Source organism: Schistocerca cancellata, chromosome 2 (genome assembly GCF_023864275.1).
Source record: "Schistocerca cancellata isolate TAMUIC-IGC-003103 chromosome 2, iqSchCanc2.1, whole genome shotgun sequence".
Classification (NCBI taxonomy): Eukaryota; Metazoa; Arthropoda; class Insecta; order Orthoptera; family Acrididae; genus Schistocerca; species Schistocerca cancellata.
Genome location: NC_064627.1, coordinates 446,598,985 through 446,625,694, shown reverse-complemented (window position 1 = coordinate 446,625,694; position 26,710 = coordinate 446,598,985). Strand labels below are relative to the sequence as shown.

At 40.5% G+C, this 26,710-nt stretch overlaps 1 protein-coding gene across 1 annotated transcript in view; it reads right to left on the bottom strand.

The window, feature by feature from the left end:
• The window catches only part of LOC126161929 (carboxylesterase 4A), a 159,334-nt gene that overhangs the window by 69,664 nt on the left and 62,960 nt on the right, over nucleotides 1-26,710 (bottom strand). Inside the window, exon 5 of the mRNA XM_049918103.1 lies at nucleotides 4,863-5,053. Within this exon, the coding sequence (XP_049774060.1) occupies nucleotides 4,863-5,053 (191 nt within the window). The remainder of the gene's footprint in view (nucleotides 1-4,862; nucleotides 5,054-26,710) is intronic.

Below are 26,710 nucleotides of genomic sequence, written 5' to 3'. Positions count from 1 at the left end.
GTGAATTTTCCTGAGGGAGAGCTTGTAGGATAATATCGCTGTAGTCAATGATTGGGAGTATAAGCGTTTGTACTAATTTCTTTTTCAGATCGAAAGGGAAAAGTTTTTTATATTTTTGTAGGACATGAAGGGATGCTGATGCTTTTTTGTACAATGCAGTTATGTGCTCTGTCCAATTTTGATTTTCATCTATTATTACTCCCAAACTCTTTGCTGAGGGAGAGAATTTGATATTTATTCCATTGAGGATCAGAGATGATACAGATTCCCGATGTTTTGGACTAATGAGCTTAGAGTGACCAACAAGTACCACTTGGGTTTTAGATGGGTTGAGTTTTAGTCCTACGTTCTGTGCCCATTTTGATAGTACATTGAGGTCAGTATTGAAATTTTCAATAGCTTTCTTAAGACTGATTGGTTTTGCACTTAGATACAACTGAAGGTCATCAGCATACATGTGATATTTGCAGTAGGTCAGAACCGATGACACATCATTGACATACAGAGAGAACAGTATAGGACCTAATATTGAGCCCTGGGGAACACCTGAAACTATCTGCCACCATTGTGATTTTATATTCCCGGACAGGATGCGTTGCTGATGAGACGTCAAGTATGAGCAAAACCATTGCACTGCACTTGGTGAGAAATCTAGACCACTAAGTTTGGCAAGTAAGATGTTGAAGTTGACAGTATCAAATGCTTTGCTGATCAAATTCTTTGCAGAAATATAAGAAGCAAATGATAGCTGCTTCTTGTCTATCCATGGTACGTTTCAGGTCACCTGTCACCTTTATCAATGGGGATGTTGTGCTTCGATGTTTACGGAAACCTGATTGTTATTTATCTAGTAGGTTGTTATTAGTTAGGTAGTTGACGAACTGGTCATGGACTACATATTCTAAGACTTTTGATAGTGCAGGAAGAATGCAGATGGGGTGGTAGTCAATTTCCTTTTTAGGCAGTGGCTTAATTAGTCCCAGTTTCCAGGCCTCAGGAAAACACTTGTGTTTAAGGAATCATTGAAAATGTCTGTTATAGAGGTCAGTAGTGGATCAATAATAAGTTTTATCATCTGGATAATTATGCCATCATGTTCAGTAGATGCTGATCTAATCCACATGATGACTTGCTTGACTGTATTGCAAGTGACGTGTTGTAGATAGAATTTTCCTTTGCTACAGTTGTTCACCCCATGAAGTAATCAATAAGTCTCTCTGATTTCTTTTTTCTTTTTCCGGTTCAATTGTAGTTGTAGATAATGTGAAGAATCGGTTTAGTTCTACAGCTGGGACCATGGGATTTTCTGCAACTTTTATTTTGCCTAATCCGAGACTACGGAGATTTTTCCACAGGACAGCTGGTCTACATCTATTGTCAGTTAATATAGGGGCATGCGTGAGCTTAGGTTTCTCACTGTTTGACTGACTATGTTTCATTTCTGCTTGTATACAGTATGATTTTGAGGTTAGGGTGTATCTTGTATACTCGATGTGCAGCATCTCTGAGATTCATGAGCTGTTTTAGTTCATCAGTCAGTCAAGTTGCAGGTTTCCTTTTTAATTTTCTGGCCTTTATTGGAGCATATTTGTCATATAATTGAGTAATTTGTTAGTGAAATCCTGAAGTTTTTCATTTATGTCCATGGGGGAATTGAGGTCATTCCCCAGACTATTTCTTGTGCCTCAGACAAATTTATGCGTCTGAAGTCTTGGTACCTAGACAGTTTTTGTTTCTTTCTAGGGCATTCTAGTGAATACGTCATGAAAATTATATCATGGACAGACATGCCAAGTGCAGATATTTGAGAGGTGCAGATTATTCTATTTGGAGATTTCGTTGTGACTGTATCTATGAAAGTGTGACTGGTAGTCATGTGATGAGTAGGTGCCAGCTGAAGTAGTGTCATATTTGAGGAAGAAAGCATCCTAATAATTTCCAACTGGAAGCACTATTGTGCAGTAAATTAATTAGGTAGTTTTCAGAGAAGGTATTTATTAATGCTTCACAATATGTCTCATCACACCCACCACTAATAAAAATATAATTATGCCAACTGATTGTTGGATGATTACAGTCTCCTCTAATGATTACAGTATCATTAGGGAAATTATGTACAAGCAATACGATGTTTACTCTAAAGTTTTCAGTTACATCAGGAGGAGAATCTTGTGATAGATAAAAGGGCCCAATTACTTTTTTGCTCGCTCTTGATACTGAGTCTTGCCCAAACAATCTCACCTACAGCTTCAACTTCTGTCTCAAGATTTAAGTTTCTTGTCTATTGAAACAAATACATCAGCTCCATTTCCTGTTTCCCTATCCTTTCAGTCTACACTGAAATTTTCTCCAAACATCTTACTACTGTTAACTTCAGATTTTAACCAGCTTTTTATGCCTAATTTTATGTGAGATTCAGTGTTTTTAGGCACATTTCAAACTCTGGTACTTTTTTTCTGAATGCTTTGACAGTTAACCATGAGGATTTTGGTACTCTCATCTGCCAGAGGCATTTTTTTCGATCTTACAATGATACATCTGGTTTTCAACAGCTAACATTACCTTGATTGGATAGAGAGTCACTGAATCTAAAAAATCCTTGTGTGCAGCTCACACACAGTCTGCTATTTGGGTAGCTGCCTCTGATGTGAAGTGCACATCTGACTTATTTATGGGGCCCCTACAACTCTCAACCCTATGACACGAGTCTAGGAAGTCACAGCCTGGCTCGTCACAGAAGCTTCAAAGTCTCTGGTTCAAGCCTTCCACTCGACTAAGAACCAGTGGGCCATAACATGTTCTGGGAACAATGCCGCAGATTGTGAACTTCTTTGAAAATATGTGAGCAAGGCTTTTATTCTCAATCCTCTTCCCAGCTCTCGCTGCCATTTCCCCAAAGGGTAGCATTATTCACCATATGTTTGAGCTGCTGATAGTTAATAGACCTCTACCCTTTAGTGTCTACCTCTTCTTGACAAGGTGCAAAGCAGGTTTCCCCAAAACATGGGAAGTGAGCCCCACTGGCTCAGTTTCAGTTTCAGTGAAAGACATTACCCCGAATTTGTTTGTTAGAGGGATCATTTGTAATTATTTCTGAAAGCCTTTACTGTTTATTTTGCTCTAACTCCTTTGTTAAACTCTCTTGATCACAGATTTCATAGGATTACTGAAAGACCTCAAAGAGGGTACACTAACCCATTCCACCATCAGCAACATTCGAGCATTAACACATGAGTTAGCAAGACATCTAATAACCATACTCAGTCCATCACAGGAAAATGTCAGTACAGTATGAAGATTTGGTGTATTTGATCCAGCAGCTTCAAAACCACAAATTATGCCATCAAGGCTTCATGGGCTACTATGCAATGGTTTTTCTCTTTACTGGAGTTCCACTAGGAGATGCACAAGACAAGTCCTCATCAGAGAAAAGTTTGTGTCGCTGCTAACAAATACCTTTCAGTTCACATTCATGTCAATCTCTTTGGTGTTTAATGGTAATTCCTTTGAGAAGATACATGGAGTGGCATTACAAATAACTGCCTGCATCCCCAATAGTCATTATAATATACTGATATGGTAATTTTATTAACACTTTCCCCAAAGAGTCTTAATAGCACATGACATTATCAAGTCCTGCACTTGGCTTAATATATGCTAGTTATCTGATAGTCCTCAATGTACTGTCCCATTTCCATGACTACTTCCATTTTCCTTCAACCAAGAAGTTGATGGGCTCACTCATACTTCCTTTTTGATGCTAGTCTCTTGATTATTTTTTCTCACCTGCCAGCTTGAATATCACTATCTGTAAATACTACCTACCAATTAGACCTTTTTGGTTTTCTTAAACTTTTCCCTCCTACTCTCAGGCTACTTCTGAATTTATTGTGTTTTGTGCATGCTTTTGTCCACAATCTACAACAAAATGAAGCTGTTGGATATTTCTAGACTGACTGAAACTATTTGATTTTTAGTGCCCCCTAAATACTCTTTCTGATTTGGATGACTTGAATGCAAGCCATGCAAGCCAATCATCTGACCTAGTTGACTTACTGCTATACACTGCAGTTCACAATTGTGACAAACCTTTCTGCACACCTGAGAATCCAGCCTTAAGTTTCAAGATTTGCTGTTGCTCTTCGATTAATATTTAACATAGTGGCAATGATGGTATTATAAAAAAATTACTGAAATCATTTTACATGCTATTTTTAACCCAACCAAGAATGAAAATGACAATGACATTCTTTATACTGATATCAGTCCTTGACAAATCTACAGCACTTTCCACTCTTTTCTATTTTGAATGTGACATTTTTGTCAATTATTCAGTTAAAGACATTTGTTAAGTGGAAGATAAAAGTTTTCTAAATTGCTTCTTTTTGACAGTGATACTGCAGTAGGCTGGAGTGTTAGGGTGATCCACCACTATGATTTGGCTACCAAGCTATAATTGAACAACTTCCGCTGCCCAGAGTCACCAAACTATGCACTGTGCTTCACTTATAGTGACTGTTAATAGGCTAGCCACCTTGGCATGCAAGCCAAGCCTGGACCTGCTCCAGTGTTGTTGACTAAGAATCATCCTTTACAAAGAAGACTAGTTTTTCTTGCATTATGGATTAAAGTATACTGTGAAGCTGCACATTTATAAAATCAGCCAGCATTTTTGTCCATCTGAACAATAACAAACAACGTCTGTTATGACAAATTAGATTACTGTCAGCATGTAGAGGAATGTTTAAGAATCCTCTTTTCGTGTTTCTCACAATTTGGAAATGTAGAAAATGTGAAATTTACATGATTTAGAAAGCTTAGATCTATCTATAAGTGTAGATATACAAGTTTCACAGCAGTACCTGAAGGTTTGAATCAGCCTTTATAAGTGATTCCACAGGAAGTTCTTGTAAACATCGTACCATTGCAAGCATGGGGGATACCGGGCAGCCATTTTTTGTAGCTAAATCTCTAGCTGTTCCCAGAGGATCATTATCAACTGCAAAAGCTGACAATGCTGTCCCACTTAGAGCTATGATGCCACCCAGAAATCCTGCAAACAAAATCAAAAGATGTGTAAGTAAGAGGAAATACAAGAATTTATTTTCTCATAGTTTCTTATTCTCAGTACTAATTTCAGAACTTTCATGAGAGGCATTCTGAATGTTCTGGGAAAGTAATGCAAATTTCTACTTTACTGGAAAGTTACTTTCATGTCTCTTCTAATCATATACATAACTATTTAATATGGAGACAAAATAAGGATACCATAGCCACTTTCTTTTACTTTTGGGAAAATAAAATAACCTCAAGGGCATTGATAAGGTTCTAGGGTGAATAATGAAGTTAGGTTCTAGGGTGAATAATGAAGTTTCTTTTACTCTAACCTCTCAGATGGATCATCACAATGGAAAAAGTCTCCACTGTGGACTATTTTTGGTTACTTATTTTGATTCCATACAAAAATTAGGAAAACTACTCCAACATGCTAATCTGTGGTTAGTCATGCCTTCTCCATATCCAAATGTGGCTGATATCCAATCTTTCTTCAATTTCATTAACAAATAGGATAAGTACAGATTCATATGCATGGCTGCCACTTCCTCTATGCCTCAAGTTTTTGCCACAATATGTTTTCAGCCTTTAAGACACTGAGTATTGGGTCATAACATAATATAAATGGATAGATACAGAATCTACTTACCAAGTGGCTGCAGGGGAACACGTACACACAAAAGCGTTTAACTTTTACAAACTTTCGGCTCCTTCTTCTGGCAGAAGAGTTGAAGGGGAAGGAAGAGGGAAGAAGGAAAAGGACTGGAGAGGTTTAGGGAAAGGGATACAGTTCAGAAACATCACCGAGAACCCTGAGTCAAGGGAGACTTACCAGACGGGATGAGAAGGAAAGACTGATTGTTGGGGACTGCACCAAGTGAGATCTGAAAACCTGAGAATTAAAGGTGGAAAACAGGGTAATGTTCAATACAGAGATTACTACTAAAATATTGTGCACATGTTAATGAGAGTGAAAAGCTATGTGCATTGTATGTAACAGAGGTGGGAGGGGGAACAGTGAAAAATAGACAGGTCAGAAAATTAAAGATGTCATAAACTAAAATGCAGTGAAGATGGGAGTAGTTACTGCGAAGAAATGCTGAGACAGAAGGAATTAACATAAATTAATGCCAGTTGGGTGGCGAGAACCAAGAACATGTTGTAGTGCTAATTTCCACTTGCGGAGTTCTGAGAAACTGGCATCTGCGGGAAGGAACCAAATGGTATGTGTGGCAAAACAGGCACTGAGGTCATGACTGTCATGTTGTACAGCATGCTCTGCAACAGGATACTGTATGTTGCCTGTATACACCCTCTGCCATGCCATTCATCCTGACGGATAACTGAGAGGCAGTCAAGCCAATTTAAAAGGCTGAGTAGCATTTGCATATGCTGGAATTTGTGCTGTTAATTGTGTGATGACTAACTCCAAACACCAAGGTTTCTATTTTAGGCTGACTATCTTCTCCCCCCCCCCCCCCCATGAACCAAGGACCTTGCCATTGGTGGGGAGGCTTACGTGCCTCAGCGATACAGATAGCCGTACCATAGGTGCAACCACAATGGAGGGGTACCTGTTGAGAGGCCAGACAAACATGTGGTTCCTGAAGAGGGGCAGTAGCCTTTTCAGTAGTTGCAGGGGGAACAGTCTGGATGATTGACTGATCTGGCCGTGTAACACTAACCAAAACAGCCTTTCTGTGCTGGTACTGTGAACGGCTGAAAGCAAGGGGAAACTACAGCCGGAATTTTTCCCAAGGCCATGCAGCTTTACTGTATGGTTAAATGATGATGGCGTCCTCTTGGGTAAAATATTCCGGAGGTAAAATAGTCCCCCATTTGGATCACTGGGCGGGGACTACTCAAGAGGATGTCCTTATAAGGAGAAAGAAAACTGGCGTTCTACGGACTGGATCGTGGACTGTCAGATCCCTTAATCGGGCAGGTAGGTTAGAAAATTTAAAAAGGGAAATGGATAGGTTCACATTAGATATAGTGGGAATTAGTGAAGTTCGGTGGCAGGAGGAACAAGACTTCTTCTCAGGTGAATACAGGGTTATAAATACAAAATCAAATACGGGTAATGCAGGAGTAGGTATAATAATGAATAAAAAATAGGAGTGCGGGTAAGCTACTACAAACAGCATAGTGAATGCATTATTGTGGCCAAGATAGATATGAAGCCCACGCCTACCACAGTAGTACAAGTTTATATGCCAAGAAGCTCTGCAGATGACGAAGAGAGTGATGAAGTGTATGATGAGATAAAAGAAATTATTCAGATAGGGAAGGAAGATGAAAATTTAATAGTCATGGGTGACTGGAATTTAATAGTACAAAAAGGAAGAGAAGGAAACGTAGTAGGTGAATATGGAATGGGGGCAAGAAATGAAAGAGGAAGCCGCCTGGTAGAATTTTGCACAGAGCATAACTTAATCATAGCTAACACTAGGTTCAAGAATCATAAAAGAAGGTTGTATACATGGAAGAGGCCTGGAGATACTCAAAGGTTTCAGATAGATTATATAATGATAAGACAGAGATTTAGGAAGCAGGTTTTAAATTGTAAGACACTGGCACGTATGGGTGAAAGTGATGGAATAAAGGCAACACCACTGTTCGTAGACCCTGGGGTGACCAGCGGCTGAGACCAGCAACAGGGGGCAGAAGTCATCACTACACTGGGGTCCATGACAATAGGCATCAGCTTGGGCAGCAGTGACAAAGGACTGAAGAGAAGAGGTTCTAGTGATAAAGACTTGGCTTCCATCACTGCTCAGTGCAGATGGTGGTGTCAGCACCTACTGCAAGAAGTAAACCCGTCATTGGTACTGATGAAGCCCTGCCTGGCAGGATAGGTGGGCACGACCTGACCAGCCTGACCTTTGGTGTGGCAAGGGCCAACAAAGAACAAGGTGTTGTGCCCACAACCTGAGGAGGGGGCCTAGGCCCTTCCAGGAAGGTACCTGGTTCTGGCTGCATGCCATTAGTCATACTTCAGTGTAAACCGTGAAGACACAGCAACTGTGCTGGCTGTAGATGATGGCTGGAATCCAGTGAGGGTGCTGTCCAAATGCCCTGGCCCAGAGGGACCAGTGGCTATGCTGAGCACAAACATCAACAAAACTGGCACCACTGGGGATCACTTGCCCAGCAACAAGAGGTTGAGCAATGTCTGTGACTGACAGCAGGAGCTCAGCAGGAATCTTGGCCCCAAATGGCATGATTCTGTAAGAGCTTAAAAAAATGTGAGAGCCTCTCAGTTCAGAAAAGGTGTTCTGCCTTATGATTGGACTGCAGATGGAAAGGAGGCATCTGATGTAGTGAATGTCACTGATTATAAAAAAAAAAAAAATATCTTTGAAAGACTGAGCTACAAACTGAGGACCATTGTGTGAAACTAGGGTGCAAGGCAAGCCTTCTATGGAGAACATCTTCTACAGGCCTTGCCAGTTGCATCTGCTGTCACAGACAGTCAATGAACAATGTAAGAAAAATGAGAAAAAATACAAATTGCCAATAACAAGAATTTGTCTGAAAAAGGACCAGCAATGATTGGACTCTTTCCCAAGTGTGTACAGGGGCTGGCCATTGTGAAAAAATTGCATGTGACTCTGCCTTCTGACCCGAACACTTGTGGCAGTCCTTAACCAGGTGTTCCACCTCCTGATCAATGCCTGACCAAGACACATGGCAGCACATCAACAGATTTGTACAAGATATTCCCTAGTGACCTTGATGTAAGAAGCAAAGGACCTCCTGCTGCTGAGCCACTGGAACCACGACACAAGGAGTAAAACCATCTGAGAGGGAGAGGCAATGGTATAATGCATAAAATTTCCAAACGGGGTCTGATGCCCATTGTGTTAGATAATTGGGCCATCAATTTTCTATCATGGATATGACCTTCTGGAGCACCAGATTCACCACCACAGAAAAGGCAACACAGGAACTGGTGATAGGTAAGCCATTCACCATGTGCCTTGTCTCCACATCCAGTTGAAAACAAAGCAGTTTCTCTTGGTTGAATGAGGGATTTGGGCCCGTGAGGAGCTAGGACACAGCATCTGCATTGGCATGTTGCAACATGGCACAAAAAACGAATCTCATAATTGTACTGGGCAAGAACAGAGTCCAGGGCTGAAAATAATGAGTGACCTTGTGTAGTAAGGATGCTGATGGGCTAAACAGGGAAACTAAGGATGTTGTTGTTGTTGTGGTCTTCAGTCCTGAGACTGGTTTGATGCAGCTCTCCATACTACTCTATCCTGTGCAAGCTTCTTCATCTCCCAGTACCTACTGCAGCCTACATCCTTCTGAATCTGCTTAGTGTATTCATCTCTTGGTCTCCCTCTACAATTTTTACCCAGTACTAAATTGGTGATCCCTTGATGCCTCAGAACATGTCCTACCAACTGATCCCTTCTTCTAGTCAAGTTGTGCCACAAACTCCTCTTCTCCCCAATTCTGTTCAACACGTCCTCATTAGTTATGTGATCTACCCATCTAATCTTCAACATTCTTCTGTAGCACCTCATTTCGAAAGCTTCTGTTCTCTTCTTGTCTAAACTATTTATCATTCACATTTCGCTTCTGTTCTCTTCTTGTCCAAACTATTTATCGTCCACATTTCACTTCCATACATGGCTACACTCCATACAAATACTTTCAGAAATGACTTCCTGACACTTAAATCAATACTCGATGTTAACAAGTTTCTCTTCTTCAGAAACGCTTTCCTTGCCATTGACAGTCTACATTTTACATCCTTTCTACTTTGACCATCATTAGTTATTTTGCTCCCCAAATAGCAAAACTAATTTACTACTTTAAGTGTCTCATTTCCCAATCCAATTCCCTCAGCATCACCCGACTTAATTCAACTACATTCCATTATCCTCATTTTGCTTTTGTTGATGTTCACCTTATACCCTCCTTTCAAGATACTGTCCATTCCGATCAACTGCTCTTGCAAGTCCTTTGCTGTCTCTGACAGGATTACAATATCATCGGTGAACCTCAAAGTTTTTATTTCTTCTCTATGGATTTCAATGTCTACTCCGAACTTTTCTTTTGTTTCCTTTACAATATACAGATTGAATAGCATCGGGGAGGGGCTGCAACCCTGTCTCACTCCCTTCCCAACCACTGCTTCCCTTTCATGTCCCTCGACTCTTATAACTGCCATCTGCTTTCTGTACAAATTGTAAACAGCCTTTCGCTCCCTGTATTTTACCCCCACCACCTTCAGAATTTGAAAGAGAGTATTCCAGTCAACATTGTCGAAAGCTTTCTCTAAGTCTACAAATGGTAGAAACGTAGGTTTGCCTTTCTTTAATCTATTTTCTGAGATAAGTCATAGGGTCAGTATTGCCTCACATGTCCCAACATTTCTACGGAATCCAAACTGATCTTCCCAGAGGTCGGCTTCTACCAGTTTTTCCATTCGTCTGTAAAGAATTAATGTTAGTATTTTGCAGCTGTGACTTATTAAATTGATAGTTTGGTAATTTTCACATCTGTCAACACCTGCTTTCTTTGCAATTGGAATTATTATATTCTTCTTGCAGTCTGAGGGAATTTCTCCTGTCTCATACATCTTGCTCACCAGATGGTAGAGTTTTGTCAGGACTGGCTCTCCCAAGGCTGTCAGTAGTTCTAATGGAATGTTGTCTACTTCCGGGGCCTTATTCCAACTTCTATTCTTTCAGTGCTCTGTCAAACTCTTCACGCAGTATCATATCTCCCATTTCATCTTCATCTACCTCCTCTTCCATTTCCATAATATTGTCCTCAAGAACATCACCCCTGTATAGACCCTCTATATACTCCTTCCACCTTTCTGCTTTCCCTTCTTTGCTTAGAACTGGGTTTCCATCTGAGCTCTTGATCTTCATGCAAGTGGTTCTCTTTTCTCCAAAGGTCTCTTTAATTTTCCTGTAGGCAGTATCTATCTTACCCCTAGTGAGATAAGCTTCTACATCCTTACATTTGTCCTCTAGCCATCCCTGCCTAGCCATTTTGCACTTCCTGTCAATCTCATTTTTGAGTCGTTTGTATTCCTTTTTGCCTGCTTCATTTACTGCATTTTTATATTTTCTCCTTTCATCAATTAAATTCAATATTTCTTCTGTTACCCAAGGATTTCTACTAGCCCTCATCTTTTTACCTACTTGATCCTATGCCACCTTCACTACTTCATCCCTCAGAGCTACTCATTATTCTTCTACTGTATTTCTTTCCCCCATTCCTGTCAATTGTTCTCTTATTCTCTCCTTGAAACTCTGTACAATCTCTGGTTCTTTCTGTTTATCCAGGTCCCATCTCCTTAAATTCCCACCTGTTTGCAGTTTCTTCAGTTTTAATCTACAGTTCATAACCAATAGATTGTGGTCAGTCCACATCTGCCCCTGAAAATGTCTTACTATTTAAAACCTGGTTACTAAATCTCTGTCTTACCATTATATAATCTATCTGATACCTTCTAGTATCTCCAGGATTCTCCCATGTATACAACCTTCTTTTATGATTCTTCAACAAAGTGTTAGCTATGATTAAGTTATGCTCTGTGCAAAATTCTACCAGGCGGCTTCCTCTTTCATTTCTTATGCCCAATCAATATTCACCTACTACGTTTCCTTCTCTTCCTTTTCCTACTGTCAAATTCCAGTCACCCATGACTATTAAATTTTCATCTCCCTTCACTACCTGAATAATTTCTTTTATCTCATCATACATTTCATCAATTTTGTCATCATCTGCAGAGCAAGTTGGCATATAAACTTTGACTACTGTAGTAGGCGTGGGCTTCGTGTCTATCTTGGCCACAATAATGCGTTCACTATGCTGTTTGTAGTAGCTTACCTGCACTCCTATTTTTTTTATTCATCATTAAACCTACTCCTGCATTACCCGTATTTGATTTTGTATTTATAACCCTGTATTCACCTGAGAAGAAGTCTTGTTCCTCCTGCCACTGAACTTCACTAATTCCCACTATATCTAACTTGAACCTATCCATTTCCCTTTTTAAATTTTCTAACCTACCTGCCCGATTAAGGGATCCAACAGTCCACGATCCAATCCGTAGAACGCCAGTTTTCTTTCTCCTGATAAGGACGTCCTCTTGAGTAGTCCCCGCCCGGAGACCCAAATGGGGGACTATTTTACCTCCAGAATATTTTACCCAAGAGGACGCCATCATCATTTAACCATACAGTAAAGCTGCATGCCCTTGGGAAAACTTATGGCTGTAGTTTCCCCTTGCTTTCAGTCGTTCGCAGTACCACAACAGCAAGGCCGTTTTGGTTAGTGTTACAAGGCCAGATCAGTCAATCATCCAGACTGTTGCCCCTGCAACTACTGAAAAGGCTGCTGCCCCTCTTCAGGAACCACATGTTTGTCTGGCCTCTCAACAGATACCCCTCCATTGTGGTTGCACCTACGGTATGGCTATCTCTATCGTTGAGGCACGCAAGCCTCCTCACCAATGGCAAGGTCCATGGTTCATGGGGGGGGACTAAGGATGTATAGTCAGTAATTAAATGATATTTTGCACCATACAAGAACACATGAAATTTTTAAAGTCATAGACAATAGCAAGAACTTTCTTCCTCCTGCCCACCCCCACCACTACCCACCCCACCCCCACACCCCAAATGTCATCCCCCACCTCGAGAATTATGTTGCTGAGTTGAAGTGAATGTTTGTGTGTTTTTGAAACAAAGGCAATGGGCTGCTCAGAGCCATGTAAATGGCGTTGGGCCAGGACCATCCCCATCTCATACTGGGCTGTGTCCAGGGGAGGATTATCTGCTTGCTGGGTTGATATGTTGCAGGACATGGTGTGGAATGAAGACTGTCCTTAAGCTGCACAAAAGCATGCTCACAAACTGCAGATCAAACAAAAGGAGCTTATTTTTGAAGCAACAGATCAAAGGGGTTAGCAATAGTAGCTGCTCTAAAAATAAACTTGTGATAGTATGCCACTTTGCCAAGGAATCCATGAAGTTCTTGCAGATTTGATGGATTGGGCAAAGTTGTAATGGTGGCAACATGTTATTCCCTGGGATACACACCCTGCCAGAAAATTTCAAGTCCCAAATACAATGGAAGGCTGGAAAAAGTGAGACTGTGAAATTACATCTGAGGCTATATATGATCCTGTGTGGCAGCATCTGTCATGCTGATATCGTCAAGATAGTGCAATGAAGGACAACCATTATAATCCACCCTAAAAAAGTTGAAATATGGTATGTGCACTAGTGCCTTAAATATTAGTGTTATTTTTTGTTCGACTGGGCCCGCAGCATAGTAGACATCATAATATGACATTTTTGAAAGGACAGGTCCAGACTAACTGCAATAATTTTAATATTCTTTATTACAATAGGTATTTCATCTTTATTTCCATTCTCAAGTAACCAGAAAATACACTGGTGATGTTATCTACACATATGCTGATTGTCCATGTGAATAACTATACATTGGAATAGTTCACTGGCACTTATGTCTAGTTTGATTTTACATCCATATTGCATTGTCTAATTGATAGAGATGACATGATATGTAGTAACTATAAATGTATGGAATATGATTTTTAGTAATCAATCTGGCTTCTTTTTATTTCTAAAAAACCACAATTACACAGCTGAGAAAATTGAAATTGCATTACAAATACTATACAGAATACTGAAAGGGCTGACTATGAACGTACTTGAAGAACTGGGTGTATATGTAGACACACACATACTAAAGACTATCCAGATGAAATGCTAAATGAACACACAGACGTTAAACATAAAAATTATCAGGAAAACTTTATTGACACAATGGAACAACAGATACCCAGTCCAAAATATAATTTACAGCAAAATCCAATCAGTGAATATTTTCTGGTAAACCTTCCGGGATGTAAGGTCGTGGAAGGTTTACCAGAAGATATGTCATCCTGTCGTGAAAGCCTTCATACAGTGAATATTTTGTTGCTTAGCTAACTTAATTTGGAATCATATAGCATCAGGGTAAATGAAGTGTCAAATAAATGTCAATTTGTACTTTATAGTAAAAAAAAAAACTATCAAATGAGTGACAAAAAGTATTCTATGCATTTATAATTACTACATGCCACATAATCTCCATGAATCAGACAATGACAGTTTACTATATACCAAGCGAGGTGGCAGCCATCCCTGAATCACTTCAGGCAAATGTCTGGATGATTCTTAAAAAAGATCACAACTGACTTCTTTCCCTGTCCTCTCTCAATCCGATGGTACCAATGACCTCACTGTTTGAGTATACAATATACGCACTATGGATGTCAAATCAAACTAGACATAAGTACCAATGTACTATTCTAGTGTATAATTGTTCACATGGACAACCATTATACGTGTAGATAATTTCACCCTTGTTATTTTCAGGTTACTTGAGAATGGCAATAAAGCCAAAATAGCTGTCATAATAAAGAATATTAAATTATTATAGGTAGTGTGGACCCATCCTCACCAAGTATCAGCCATTGGTACTGATAATGGCCAAAAGGCTTATTGACCACAAACAACTGTTTTGATGCCTCTTCCAACAGTATCTGAAGGTAAGTTCCATCCAAGTCAATTTTCAAAAAGAAGTGATCCCCCCTCCAGCCAACTTCAACTCCTACAGACGAGGGAGAGGGGGGAGGGGGAAGTGTCTTATAGTGACCTGAAGTTGCCACAGGGCCAAATCTGACTGGATGGCTTCTTTACAGCAACTAGGGGCATAGCCCACTTACTTGAAGAATTATATTACCTTCCTTAAACATACCACAGTGAAATTCTTACAAGTTTTGCACAAGTCACTGGAGATATCAAGGTTACTGTTACTGTTGTTTAACGTCCCGTCGACAACGAGGTCATTAGAGGGAGATATCAAGGCTTATCTGTAGTTACATAACCATCTCCAGTTGCTAAGTGATGGTATAAATGCTAGCTTTCCTTCACATTATGTTGCTTGTCAGTAATTAGTGTCCTGCTTTTAAATTCCCCCTTAGTAGCAATAAGAAACCAGCAAAAGGTGTCAGCTGACATACGGTACCTATAAGGTTTTGGAATACTGTCAATGTCATTCAGTGACAAATGCACTAAATACTCAAGTTTTATGCTTGTATAAAATTTTTTCTTTTCCTATGCCATTTTGCTTGCTTCATCAAAAACAGCATGTTTGTCATGTAAAATAACCTGTTCTTGACATAACAATTTTGTATTCTGCTTACAGCCAGTGGAAACTATATGCCAATTATAGTCCCAAAAGCAATAATATAGCATTCATAAAATTGACATACTATGCTCATACACTCATGTTCTATTCTGTTTCCTTCCAATGTGAACACTTGTTCACAGGTACAAGTGAAATGTAGTGAACATTGACAAACTCTCTGCAATTTCCCATGTACAAAGTGCCTCCAGGACCCAAATGCGAGTTATTGTTATTATTTAAATTTTACAAAGAGTTCACCTGTTTTGTCCATCTTTCAGCTGATGCAACAAAAATTGTCTGGTTCATGTAGAAATAAGCTAAAATGTAGTCAGCAAAGCTGTTGCCAATCAAATAATATCACCAGATCACCTGACTCATGAGACTGAGGTCTCTCTGAGCTGCAACCAAAAAATATCTCTCTCTTCTGCCCCAACCCTTGCCTAGAGCAGACACTAAATGTCTTAGTTCCTTCCCCTTTGAATCTTTAATTCTCCTGTGAGTGTGTTTGGGGTTGCTGAAATTATCTTCTCTTGTCCCCCTGGCATTCCTCATTGTGTAACCCCCTGAACAAATAAACAGTTCAGTTTCTTTTTCTAAGCCTGAGTATGGTATATTAATGAAAAGCCTACACTTCCTTCCAATCCAGATAACACCTATGAAGGGGATGTACAAACTGCCATCAGGATCAGGATGCTGGAGACACACTGTTTTCGGCTTTGAGGTGCCGCATTCAAATTACTAAGCCATGAGCGGGGCCTTCTGGCTGTGAGTTGTGATGCAATGGATGAGTGCTTAGCACATTCAGTCTGGGCTGCTTGCCCCACTCTACCTGGAGCTGCTGCTGCTGCCATTGCCACCGCCATCGTGCAAGGCCAACAGATCTCACCAATTGTCTCTGCCATTTTTGTACAAGGCTACATCACGGATACAATACCCAGCACCACCCTAATGCTGGGTGCTGCTGTTATGTCACTGCCTGATGCGGCAACTCCATTTGCTGATCAACAAATGTTAAGTCAGGATCTGTCGCTGAAGACTTTTCGTTTGATTTGATATGTTTACCTTAAACCAGTGCCTGTGACCAGGTGACAGATACAGCTGGAGATGGATCCTGAAATGCAAATGAGCCTTGAGAAACTCTGGATGGAGAATGAAGAACTGCAAAAGCACCTTAAAGAAGCATTAGGTAAATATGATGCTGCAAAGTGGGATTCTGTCCACAGTATTAGCCTCACTTCCCCATTTCTGGGGTTCCCATGGCTGGTTCCATCCTGGCCTGTAATTGATGTTGCAATGGATTTGCTGGTTCCCACCTTCAGATGTAAACAATGCGAAAAGTCCACACATTCATACAAAATATAAAAGATGTAGTAAAACTGTCCATGTGGAGTAATTAAATGTTGGTAGGAGTCACCAACCTTAAGTTGCAAGGAGAGGCACAAGCTTATGTAAATTCCATGGAAATACTCAGAAATACTGAGGCATCTGACATCCTTTCAAAAGGGCTAGTGGAGACATGGAGGTAATCACAGCATTAGCTTTTATAAGGAGCAATCTATGCCAAAATAACAACTGGTCATGTCATACAAACATACTAGAAGAAAGTACTCAGTGAAGCAGAAACTCACTGTGTACATGTATTTTTCATGGGATTGAACCACAGCTAGGTGCTGAGGTAAAGTGTACTTCACTGATCATACTAAGGGAGGCCATATGACTCACTTTGCTATTCAGGAGTCTCGTTGATCCTATTTTTCACTACAGTAAACTTGCTAGACACACATTCACTGCTGAAGTGCACTGCACTCATTGCAAATGCCCAGATCATAAGGCTCATGAGTGTTTGGCACCAGCATGCACCTGCTGTAGAAAGATCGGCTGCATGAAGCAAACTGCTGATCTTTACAGCATCACTCGGCTAACAAAATACACTATGTGGTAAAAAGTATTCAAACACCTGGCCGAAAATTACTTACAAGTTTGAGGTGCCCTCCATTGGTAATGATGGAATTCAATATAGTGATGGCCCACCCTTAGCCTTGATGACAGCTTCCACTCTTACAGGCATATGTTCAATCAGGTGCTGGAAGGTTTCTTGGGGAACAGCAGCCCATTCTTCACAGAGTACTGCACTGAGGAAAGGTATTGATGTTGGTCGGTGAGTCCTGGCAAGAAGTCAGCCTTCCAAAACATCCCAAAGGTGTTCTACAGGATTCAGCACAGGACTTCGTGTAGGCCAGCCCATGACAGGGATATTACTGTCATTAACCACTCTGCCACAGGCCGTGCATTCTGAGCCGGTGCTCAATCCTGTTGAAAGATGCAATTGCCATGCCCAAATTGCTCTTCAAGAGTGGAAAGCAAGAAAGTCCTTAAACATCAGTGTAGGCCTGTGCTGTGATAGTGCCATGCAAAACAACATGGAAAAAAAGCCCACTCCATGAAAAACATGACCACACCGTAACACCACTGCTTCCGAATTTCACAGTTGGCACTACACATGCTGGCAGATGATGTTCACCGGGTATTCGCCATACCCACACCCCGCCATCAGATTACCACATTTGTACCACGATTTGTCACTCCACACATTTTTCCACTGTTCAGTCATGCAATGTTTACACTCCTTACACCAAGTGAGGCATTGTTTGGCATTTACCAGCATGATGTGTGGCTTATGAGCAGCATCTCAACCATGAAATCCAAGTTTTCTCACCTCCCAACTAACTGTCATAGTACTTGCAGTGGATCCTGATGCAGTTTGGAAGTCCTGTGTGATGGTCTGGTTAGATTCTGCCTATTACACATTATGACCCTCTTCAACTGTCAGTGGTCTCTATCAGTCAGCAGACAAGGTCTGTATTTCACGTTTCCACTTCGCTGTTGCATCGGAAACAGTGGACCTAGGGATGTTTAGGAGTGTGGAAATCTCATGTACAGATGTATGACACAAGTGACACCCAATCACCTGACCACGTTCGAAGCCCGTCAGGTCCGTGGAGCACCCCATTTTGCTCTCTCATGATGTCTAATGACTACTGAGGTTGCTAATATGGAGTACTCGGCAGTAGATGGCAGCAAAATGCACCTAATATGAAAAATGTATGTTTTTGGAGGTGTCCCAGATACTTTTGATCACATATTGTAGTTATGCACTGTTCATGAATACAGTTCTGGACCAAACAATAACACACATGTTAGTCATTGCAACACATTTTGCTAAAATGGTGTGTATCATGCAGGAAAAAACTGTACGGCAGGTTACCCAGACATATAAAATCTCCCTCTGAACTACATTCCTTTAAAAGTTAGGCAGAACAATGCACCTAATATGAAAAACATATGTTTTTGCAGGTGTCCCGATATTTTTGATCACATAGTGTAGGTTGTAGAGGTGCAAAAAGGAATGCAAGTATGGGAAACACTTCGGGAGCAGTCCTGCCACTGTCCTTCACTGCCCTTCCATGAAGCAAAACCAGTAAGAGAGGTAGAACTCACCAAGGTGGCAAACATAACTTTGGAAGGTAAAATCAATGGTAGAAATCTACCTTTTCATTGATGCAAGCACAAGTGCACAAGTAAGTGTTTAGTTAATCAAATCTTTTCATGGTTGAGAGTCAAAACTGCCACCTTGCATACTGAATGGACTGGGAACAAAAGTAATTTGTCCAACAGGTTCACAATATGTGGAACTGGAAATAGAGGGAAGGAGGCACCAGTTCATATTTGAAGTGATTTAGAAGCATGGCGACAATTTTGATGCTGTATTAGACAGTGATTTCCTTTGCATTTTCAAGGAATAGTTAATTTCTGAACACAAGTCATCCAAACCAGGAGAAATTTACACCATTTTGACAGTGTTGCCCATGCCTCAACACATGAGACAGGTAAAGAGAAGTGGAAGTGAGCAGTTTACCGAGTTCTTGGTTTGTTCCTGAACTGATGGCAAATCTTTTGTTACAACGAAGCCACTGTTTTTCATTGAAAGTACTGAATATCGGTTAGTGGAGGTTGCTGCATTAGAGAAGATGAGAAATGGATCTTTGCTGATCAAAACATCACACATCAACCAATCAAGGGCACTTCAGGCTTGTATCAAGATAGGAGATGTACCAGTCACCATTTCTCCTCATAAGAAGCTCGATAGAATTCAAAGTGCTATCTTTCATCAGCACATAATGCTACAAACTCATGAAGAGCTGCATACTAATCTGGCATGGCATGTGGAGTCCACTTTGTTCACTGCATACAGAGAGGACCCACGGATAATAGAGTGGGCACTGAAGCTTTTATCCTAGCCTCTGAGGACAACATTTCATCTGAGAAGTTCAAGGTCATGGTTTATAGCTGTGATGTCAGGCTTTATTTTCCTCCTCTGATGAGATGTTTTTAGGTGCCTAAGGTTCAGACACATGTCCTCCCACTATTCTGATGAGGCTGTCTGTAGAGCATGTGGCTGGGCATCCCATGAGGGCAGCCCTTGTAACCAACTCCCTCAACATGACCAAACCTCCTCATTCACCTTAATGCTCAGTGTTTAAGAGGAAGAAGAGGATTCAAGAATACAAAATTCTTGACTGCCTGTCTTATCAAGATACGAAGGAAAAGTCTGAAAGACTTCATCCAACTGCTATAGTCCCAAACTTTGAGACTGTTGTGTCACAGTCCATATCTCATATGATGAAAAGGCCTCACACAACACCCCATGGCCCTGGTCATATTTCAGGGCCTGCCCTACAGTTGAGGGAGGGGTCAGCTCCCTTGCCTGCTACATCTATAGCACCAGTGGTTCCCACACCATTGGTGAGGCCAGAGATGCCTAGTCATCCTCTGGTGTCATCAGGGATGAAGACACCTGTCACGGTTCCCCCATCAAGGCAAGGCAAGGCCACAGGCTGCTGGCTGAAGAAAAATACGGTCCTCTTCACTCCCAGAAGATAAAATGGGGAAATCTTCACAGAAATCAAACTATCACAAGAATAATAAGGATAAGCAGAAAGATAAACTACTTTCTGAGGCTGTGGTGTTCTGCTCCCTGTCCCTGCAGAGAATAAACCAGTGTACACTGATGACAGATCACACAATCTGGTAGACTACAACCTGGTAGTGAAATAATCACACCCATCCTTTCCATTCGCCACTTTCTCAGAGCTGACACCAACACTCCTTAAATGGAACTGTAATGGCTGCTATTGCCATCTGACTAAACTCCATCATTCAATTGTTGCTTACAACACAATTGGCATAGCACTTCAGGAAACATTGTATACAGCAACATGCCTCCCTGCTCTGAAAAACTATGAACTCTATTGTACCAATCACATTAATGTCAAGAGAGCATCCAAGGGGGTCTGCACCCTCATACACTCTGATACTTCCCGTGAGCAGGTGCCTCTTACCACTGCACTAGAGGCCATGGCTGTTAGTGTCTACCTGTCAGTTCAGATGACAATGTGTAATGCTTATTCACCCCCAGATGGACCTTCCATCATCATGATCTGTTAGAATTAATGGAACAGCTACCTCTTATTAGGGGACTTTAATGCCCATAATTCTCTGTGAGGCAACAACACTAAGTCTTGCATAGGCTGAGTACTAAAAGACCTCCTTTCAGAATTGGACATCTGCCTGCTCAACACTGGAGTTGCAACCCATTTCAGTGTGACTGATTGAATGTACTCATCAACTACTGATCTCACAGTCTGCAGCCTGAATATCTTATCCCCGATTCACAGGTACATCCATGACAATCCTTGTGACAGTGACCATTTTCCTATCATTCTCTGCCTTTCCACTCACAGACATCTGGAATATGCTCCACATTCGTCACTTTGGAAAGCTGACTGGCAGGCTTTCTCCTCTACAGCTACTTTTGCAGCTAGTCATGAGATGAATATCGACAAAGTGGTACAGGATACTATTAATACTAATATTCATGCTGCAGCAGTGACAATACCCTACTCCTTCAGCTAATCTCGATGGCAGCCAGTCTCATGGTGTCTGGAGATACAGCCACATCTAGCAGGGAAAGCTGCAGGGTGCTTCAATGGCACAAGCACCATACCTCTATGGATAATTTAAAAGCATTCAAAAGATTCCAAGCAAAAGCATGTTTTTTAATCAAGAAAAGGAAGCAGGAGTTTTGGGAGCAATATCTATCATCTATGCAATAGCACACACCGCCACATCAAGTATGGACTACACTTGCAGCACTGCAGCCATTCACACCTACAGCAGTTCCTAGCATTCTAGTCAATGGTAACATCTACAGTCAACCCATGGTACTTCCTGAATGTTTTGCAGTACACTTTGCTGCAGTGTCCACTTGCAGTCATTACAATCCTCATTTCCTGGCCCATAAACATCTAACTGAGAGCTGCCCGCTACTGTTCCATGTGCATAGCTATCATACAATGTCCCTTTTAGTGAATGGGAGCTTTGCAGCACTTCAGCAGGGGGTCAAGATATTGTCCCTGGACCCAACAATATCCACAACCAAATGTTCAAAAATCTTCATGCCAATGGTGTGAAACATATTCTTATGCTTTTTAATCACATTTCGCAAGAAGGAGAATTTCCCTCTGAGTAGCAAGAAGGTTTTATTATTCCTGTCCTGAAATTAAAAAACAACCCACATATTTTAACTAACTACTGGCCAATCTCTCTGATGAATGGTCTGTGTAAGCTGTTCGAATGAATGGTCAACCACTGTCTTTGTTGGTGCCTTGAAGCCAGAAGGCATATATCACAATTTCAAAGTGACTTTCAGACTTTCCAGTTCACCACAGACCATCTGGTTCACCTGGAATCAGCAATGCACAATGCTTTCACGCATTGCTAACATCTGATTGCTGTGTTCTTGGACCTACAGAAGGCATATGGTATCACTTGGCGATATCAAATCCTATCTATACTGCTTGAGTGGGGTTTCCAGGTCAATTGATCCATTTTTACCCAGAATTTCCTATCTCTCCAACTTTTTTGGGTCCAAATAGGTTCAACTCTCAGCAACCAAGATGTACTGCAAACTGGAGTCCCTCACGGATCAGTTCTATGCATAATATTGTTCACTATCTTCATCATTGATATCATAAACGCCATGGCCCCACAGTCTCTCCATCACATTATGTGAATGTCTTTACCTGTATTATGCCTCTGCATCAATGTGCATCACTGAGCACCAACTTCAGGGGGCTATCCGGAGAGTCCATGACTGAACCCTGAATCACAGCCATCAATTTTCTCCTGCAAAGTCACGAGTTGTGCATTTTTCCAACTATGGGCAGTGCACCCACACCCAGAGGTTTATCTTTGTGACCAGTTACTTGAAGTTGTTGAAGCTTTACAGTTCTCAGGTATTTTATTTGACAACAAGTTAACTTGGCTGTTGCATATCCGCTGGCTCAAGGCAATTTGCATAAAGAGTTTTCTTTGTAACTCATCATGGGGTGTGGACTGCATAGTTCTGAGCTTTTACAAAGCACCGATTTTATCCCGTCTGGACTACTGATGTGTTGCCAATGGGCAGCAGCACTGTCTGTACTGAGTTTGCTGGACCCTGTTCACTATAATGGCAAGCGATTGGCAATGGGGGCCTTTCATACAAACCCTGTTGACAGACTCCTGGCAGAAGCCATTGTCTCACAGCTGTAGGTCAGCTCACAGCAGCTTCTGGTAAATTATGCAGCCACAATCTGTCAGATGCCTACTCACCTATGTCAACTCTGCTCCTCAACCAACAATTCAGGCTGTTTGTGCATCACCCAAAACTGTGTAGACCAGCTGGGATGTGATTTGATACTCTACTGAAGGACCTCCAACAGTCTCCTTTAGTCTCTATTCCTAGAGCTCCCTTTCAACAAACCACATGGTCTGTACCCTGTCCTGCAATACACATGGACCTCTTTAGTGGCCCCAAGAAGGATGCTGATCCTACTCTTCTCCAACACCTGTTTAGTTCAATCCTCCATGAACATTGTTTTCAGTATGCATCTACATGGACAGAATGAAAGTTAATGACAGGATTGGTTACACTTTTGCTTACACAAGCAGACATGAGAAGCACTCTCTGTCGGGTGCCTGCAGTGCATGCACTCCAGAGTTGGTTGTCATTTCTCAGGCTTTTCTTTACATTATATCCCTGTCCATGACAGACGTTCTGATCTGTAGCAACTCTGTGAGTTGCTTAAAAGGCATATCCCTATGCTATCCCAAAAATCTTTTGTTGCCAACATCTAGGATCAGCTCTGGAATGACAGTGATCTTCATCTGGACACAGAGCCACATCGACATTCCAGGCAATGAACTCGATGACCATCTAGCTAAAGATGCAAGTATAGTAGGTCAACTTGACATCAGAATACCAGGCACTGACTTACAATTGCAACTTTGATGCAATATCTTGGGGTTCATGGAACTGGAATGGCAGGCTACTATGACCCAAAACAAGCTGAGAGTGATCAAAGGGTCAACTAAGGTGTGTCATATATCTTTCCAGGCCTCTCAGAAAGATGACATTGTGTTATGCCAATTGTGTAATGGCCACACAAAATTCACCCATGAGTTACTTCTGCATTGGGAGGATCCTCCTCAGTGCAGCTGTAGAAGCATGTTCTTGCTGAGTGTGCCCTGCTGGCCAATCTGCGGTACACTCACAGCTTACCTACCTCACTACCTCAGATGCTTTGGGATGATGAGACAGCCACTACCAAAGTGTTGCATTTCCTGAGTGAGAGCAGATTTTGCACTAAACTATAATACTCCTCCACTCTCCTTGCAGTGTGTGTATGTGGGACGGTGGGTTGGGAAGAACCTCTCCCTGTGGCAGGTACCCCCCATGTAACAGCAAGTTACTTTCTTCCCCCCTCACCTTGTTGTGCCTTTAGATCCTCTAGTGTGAGCTGTTTCCTGGGTTATCTCCACTTTCTTTTACCTGTCGTGTTACAACCACTGTAATGCCCTTTTTTAGTCTTTGACTTGCTTGTATAGTTGGAGCAGCCAAAACCCCATTTTTTTTGCTTTCTATCTTTTTACATGTTTCTTTCATGAAATAGAGGGACTGAAACCAGTATTTTAGTCCCTTTAAATACATAACCATCATCAAATTTATCATAAGTCTTAGGTTGGAGATAAAGTTGGTATTATCTATGTCAGTCTACTGTTTAGCTATGCTGATTATTCTGTCATGTTTTCACCTCAAGTCAAGCCCTGCTAGCTAGATATTTTGCTTAAGTGTTGAATTTGTGCCATTCTTAGAAGGTTGCCTCTGTGTCTTATAAGTTTTTAAACACGTTAGTTTGATATCACTACTGCCTGTACAGAACTTCATCCCCACTGGTTTGTTGCCTGTCCCTTATGATCATACCAATTTAAGACATAAAGTCTGTATATGAGTCTGCGATAATTTTATTTTGAGCACTTCTATTTTTCAGAGGTCTGTCTGGATCACATAGATTTCTTTACACTTTATGAGCGGTTTTGGCTTATTGCCATCTTCAGATCATTAAAATATTCTGATACAAATCATCATCAAGTTAAACATGTTTAACTTGATGGTGATTTGTATCAGAATATTTTAATGATCAGAAGATGGTGATAATCTGAAACTGGTCATAAAATGTAAAGAAATCTATGTGATCATGACAGAATTGTGAAAATTACAGTCCTTATGATTATGTTCAAAAAACAACGCCAACCACACAGCTGACACCTTTTGTCAGCTGCATGCCACTGAGTGTTCTAATGTGGTTGTACTTCCATTACACGTGACTAGCAGGCCCCTGCACTACCAATGTGTCACTACTTTTACATTTTTACATTTTGTATCCCAAAATTTTCTTTTTCAAAAATAATGGAAACCATTATGAAAAACAGACTTATGGACTACTTAAATAAATACCAACTCTATGCAAAGAACAGTTTGGTTTCATGACTGGAAAGGGAACAGAAGCAGCTATAGAAAAATTTACAAGAGTAGTTCTAGAAGCCCTAGATAAAGGAGAACAAGTAACAGGCATTTTCCTAGATCTCAGCAAAGCATTTGATACAGTTGACCATGAAATACTACTAAGTAAACTTGAAGCACTAGGAATCAGGGGGGTTGTAAATAAATGGTTTAGATCTTACCTTGCAGACAGAGTGCAGAGGGTGGAGATATCTCAAATTTCAAGTAGCTCAAATTATTTAGTGAAACATCTTTCAGATGAAGAATATTTGGACATTGGAGTACCTCAAGGGAGTGTGTTAGGCCCAATACTATTTCTTATTTATATTAATGACTTCCCACAGTGGGTAACGCAATGAGAAACAGTGTTGTTTGCTGATGACAGCAATATAATAATTGCAGACAGGACACCAGAAATGTTAAATGTAAAAGCTGAAAACGCACTTATGGAAGTTCACAACTGTTCAAATAACAACAAAGTAACCCTTAATGTGAAGAAGACTAATAACATAAACTTCTATATAAAGAAAAAAACTGAATATAACAAAACTTAAAGTTCAAAATGAAACTGTAGAGTGTGTAGCCATCACAAAATTTTTGGGTATGTATGTTGATCAACAATTAAAATAGGATGAACATATTAGCATGCTTGGGAAAAAAATTAGCACAGCATGCTATGCCTTACGAATATTAGTCACTGTGTGCAATAGTTCATGCCAGAGAATGACATACTTTGCACACATACATTCTATAATAAGTTACGGCATAACATTCTGGGGTGTAAATGCTCAAAATGTGAAATATGTGTTCAGATTGCAAAAACGAGCTATCAGAATAATGAGCAAGAGTCATAAAAGAGCACACTGCAGTGAGCTATTTATTCTGACAATCCCAAGTGAATATATCTTGCAAACTACAGTTTTTATTCACAAATATATTGAGCAATACATAGCAAACAGCTGCATACATTATCACCAAACCAGAAACAGTAATTGCTTGTACCTAGACAGAACGAATAAAACTAAAACCCAAATCACTATGTTTTACCAAGGTATCAAGATATACAATAAGTTACCAAAAGAAATCAAAAGCATAAAGGAACTCTGTAAATTTAAAGCATTCCTTAAAGAATATTTATTAAAAAATAGTTTTTATTCGATTAGAGAATTCATGCAGCATAAAATTGGCATAAATAAATAATCAGGTTAATCAATTATAAAGTGGACATTCTAGATTGTAATTTACCCATCCAAGTATTAAAGGAGTCTTGTGATATATTTCTTTTGATTGAAGCAGGTTCTTCTGCATTATGTAATTCAATGATAAATTGTGTGTGTAATATACATATATATATATACTATGAATTTATTATATATAGCTTGTATTTCATTACCTTATATGACAAAATAATGTACATATGTATGTATAATGTCGACATCCATACAAAGAAATTTGTTTACGGATGAATAAATA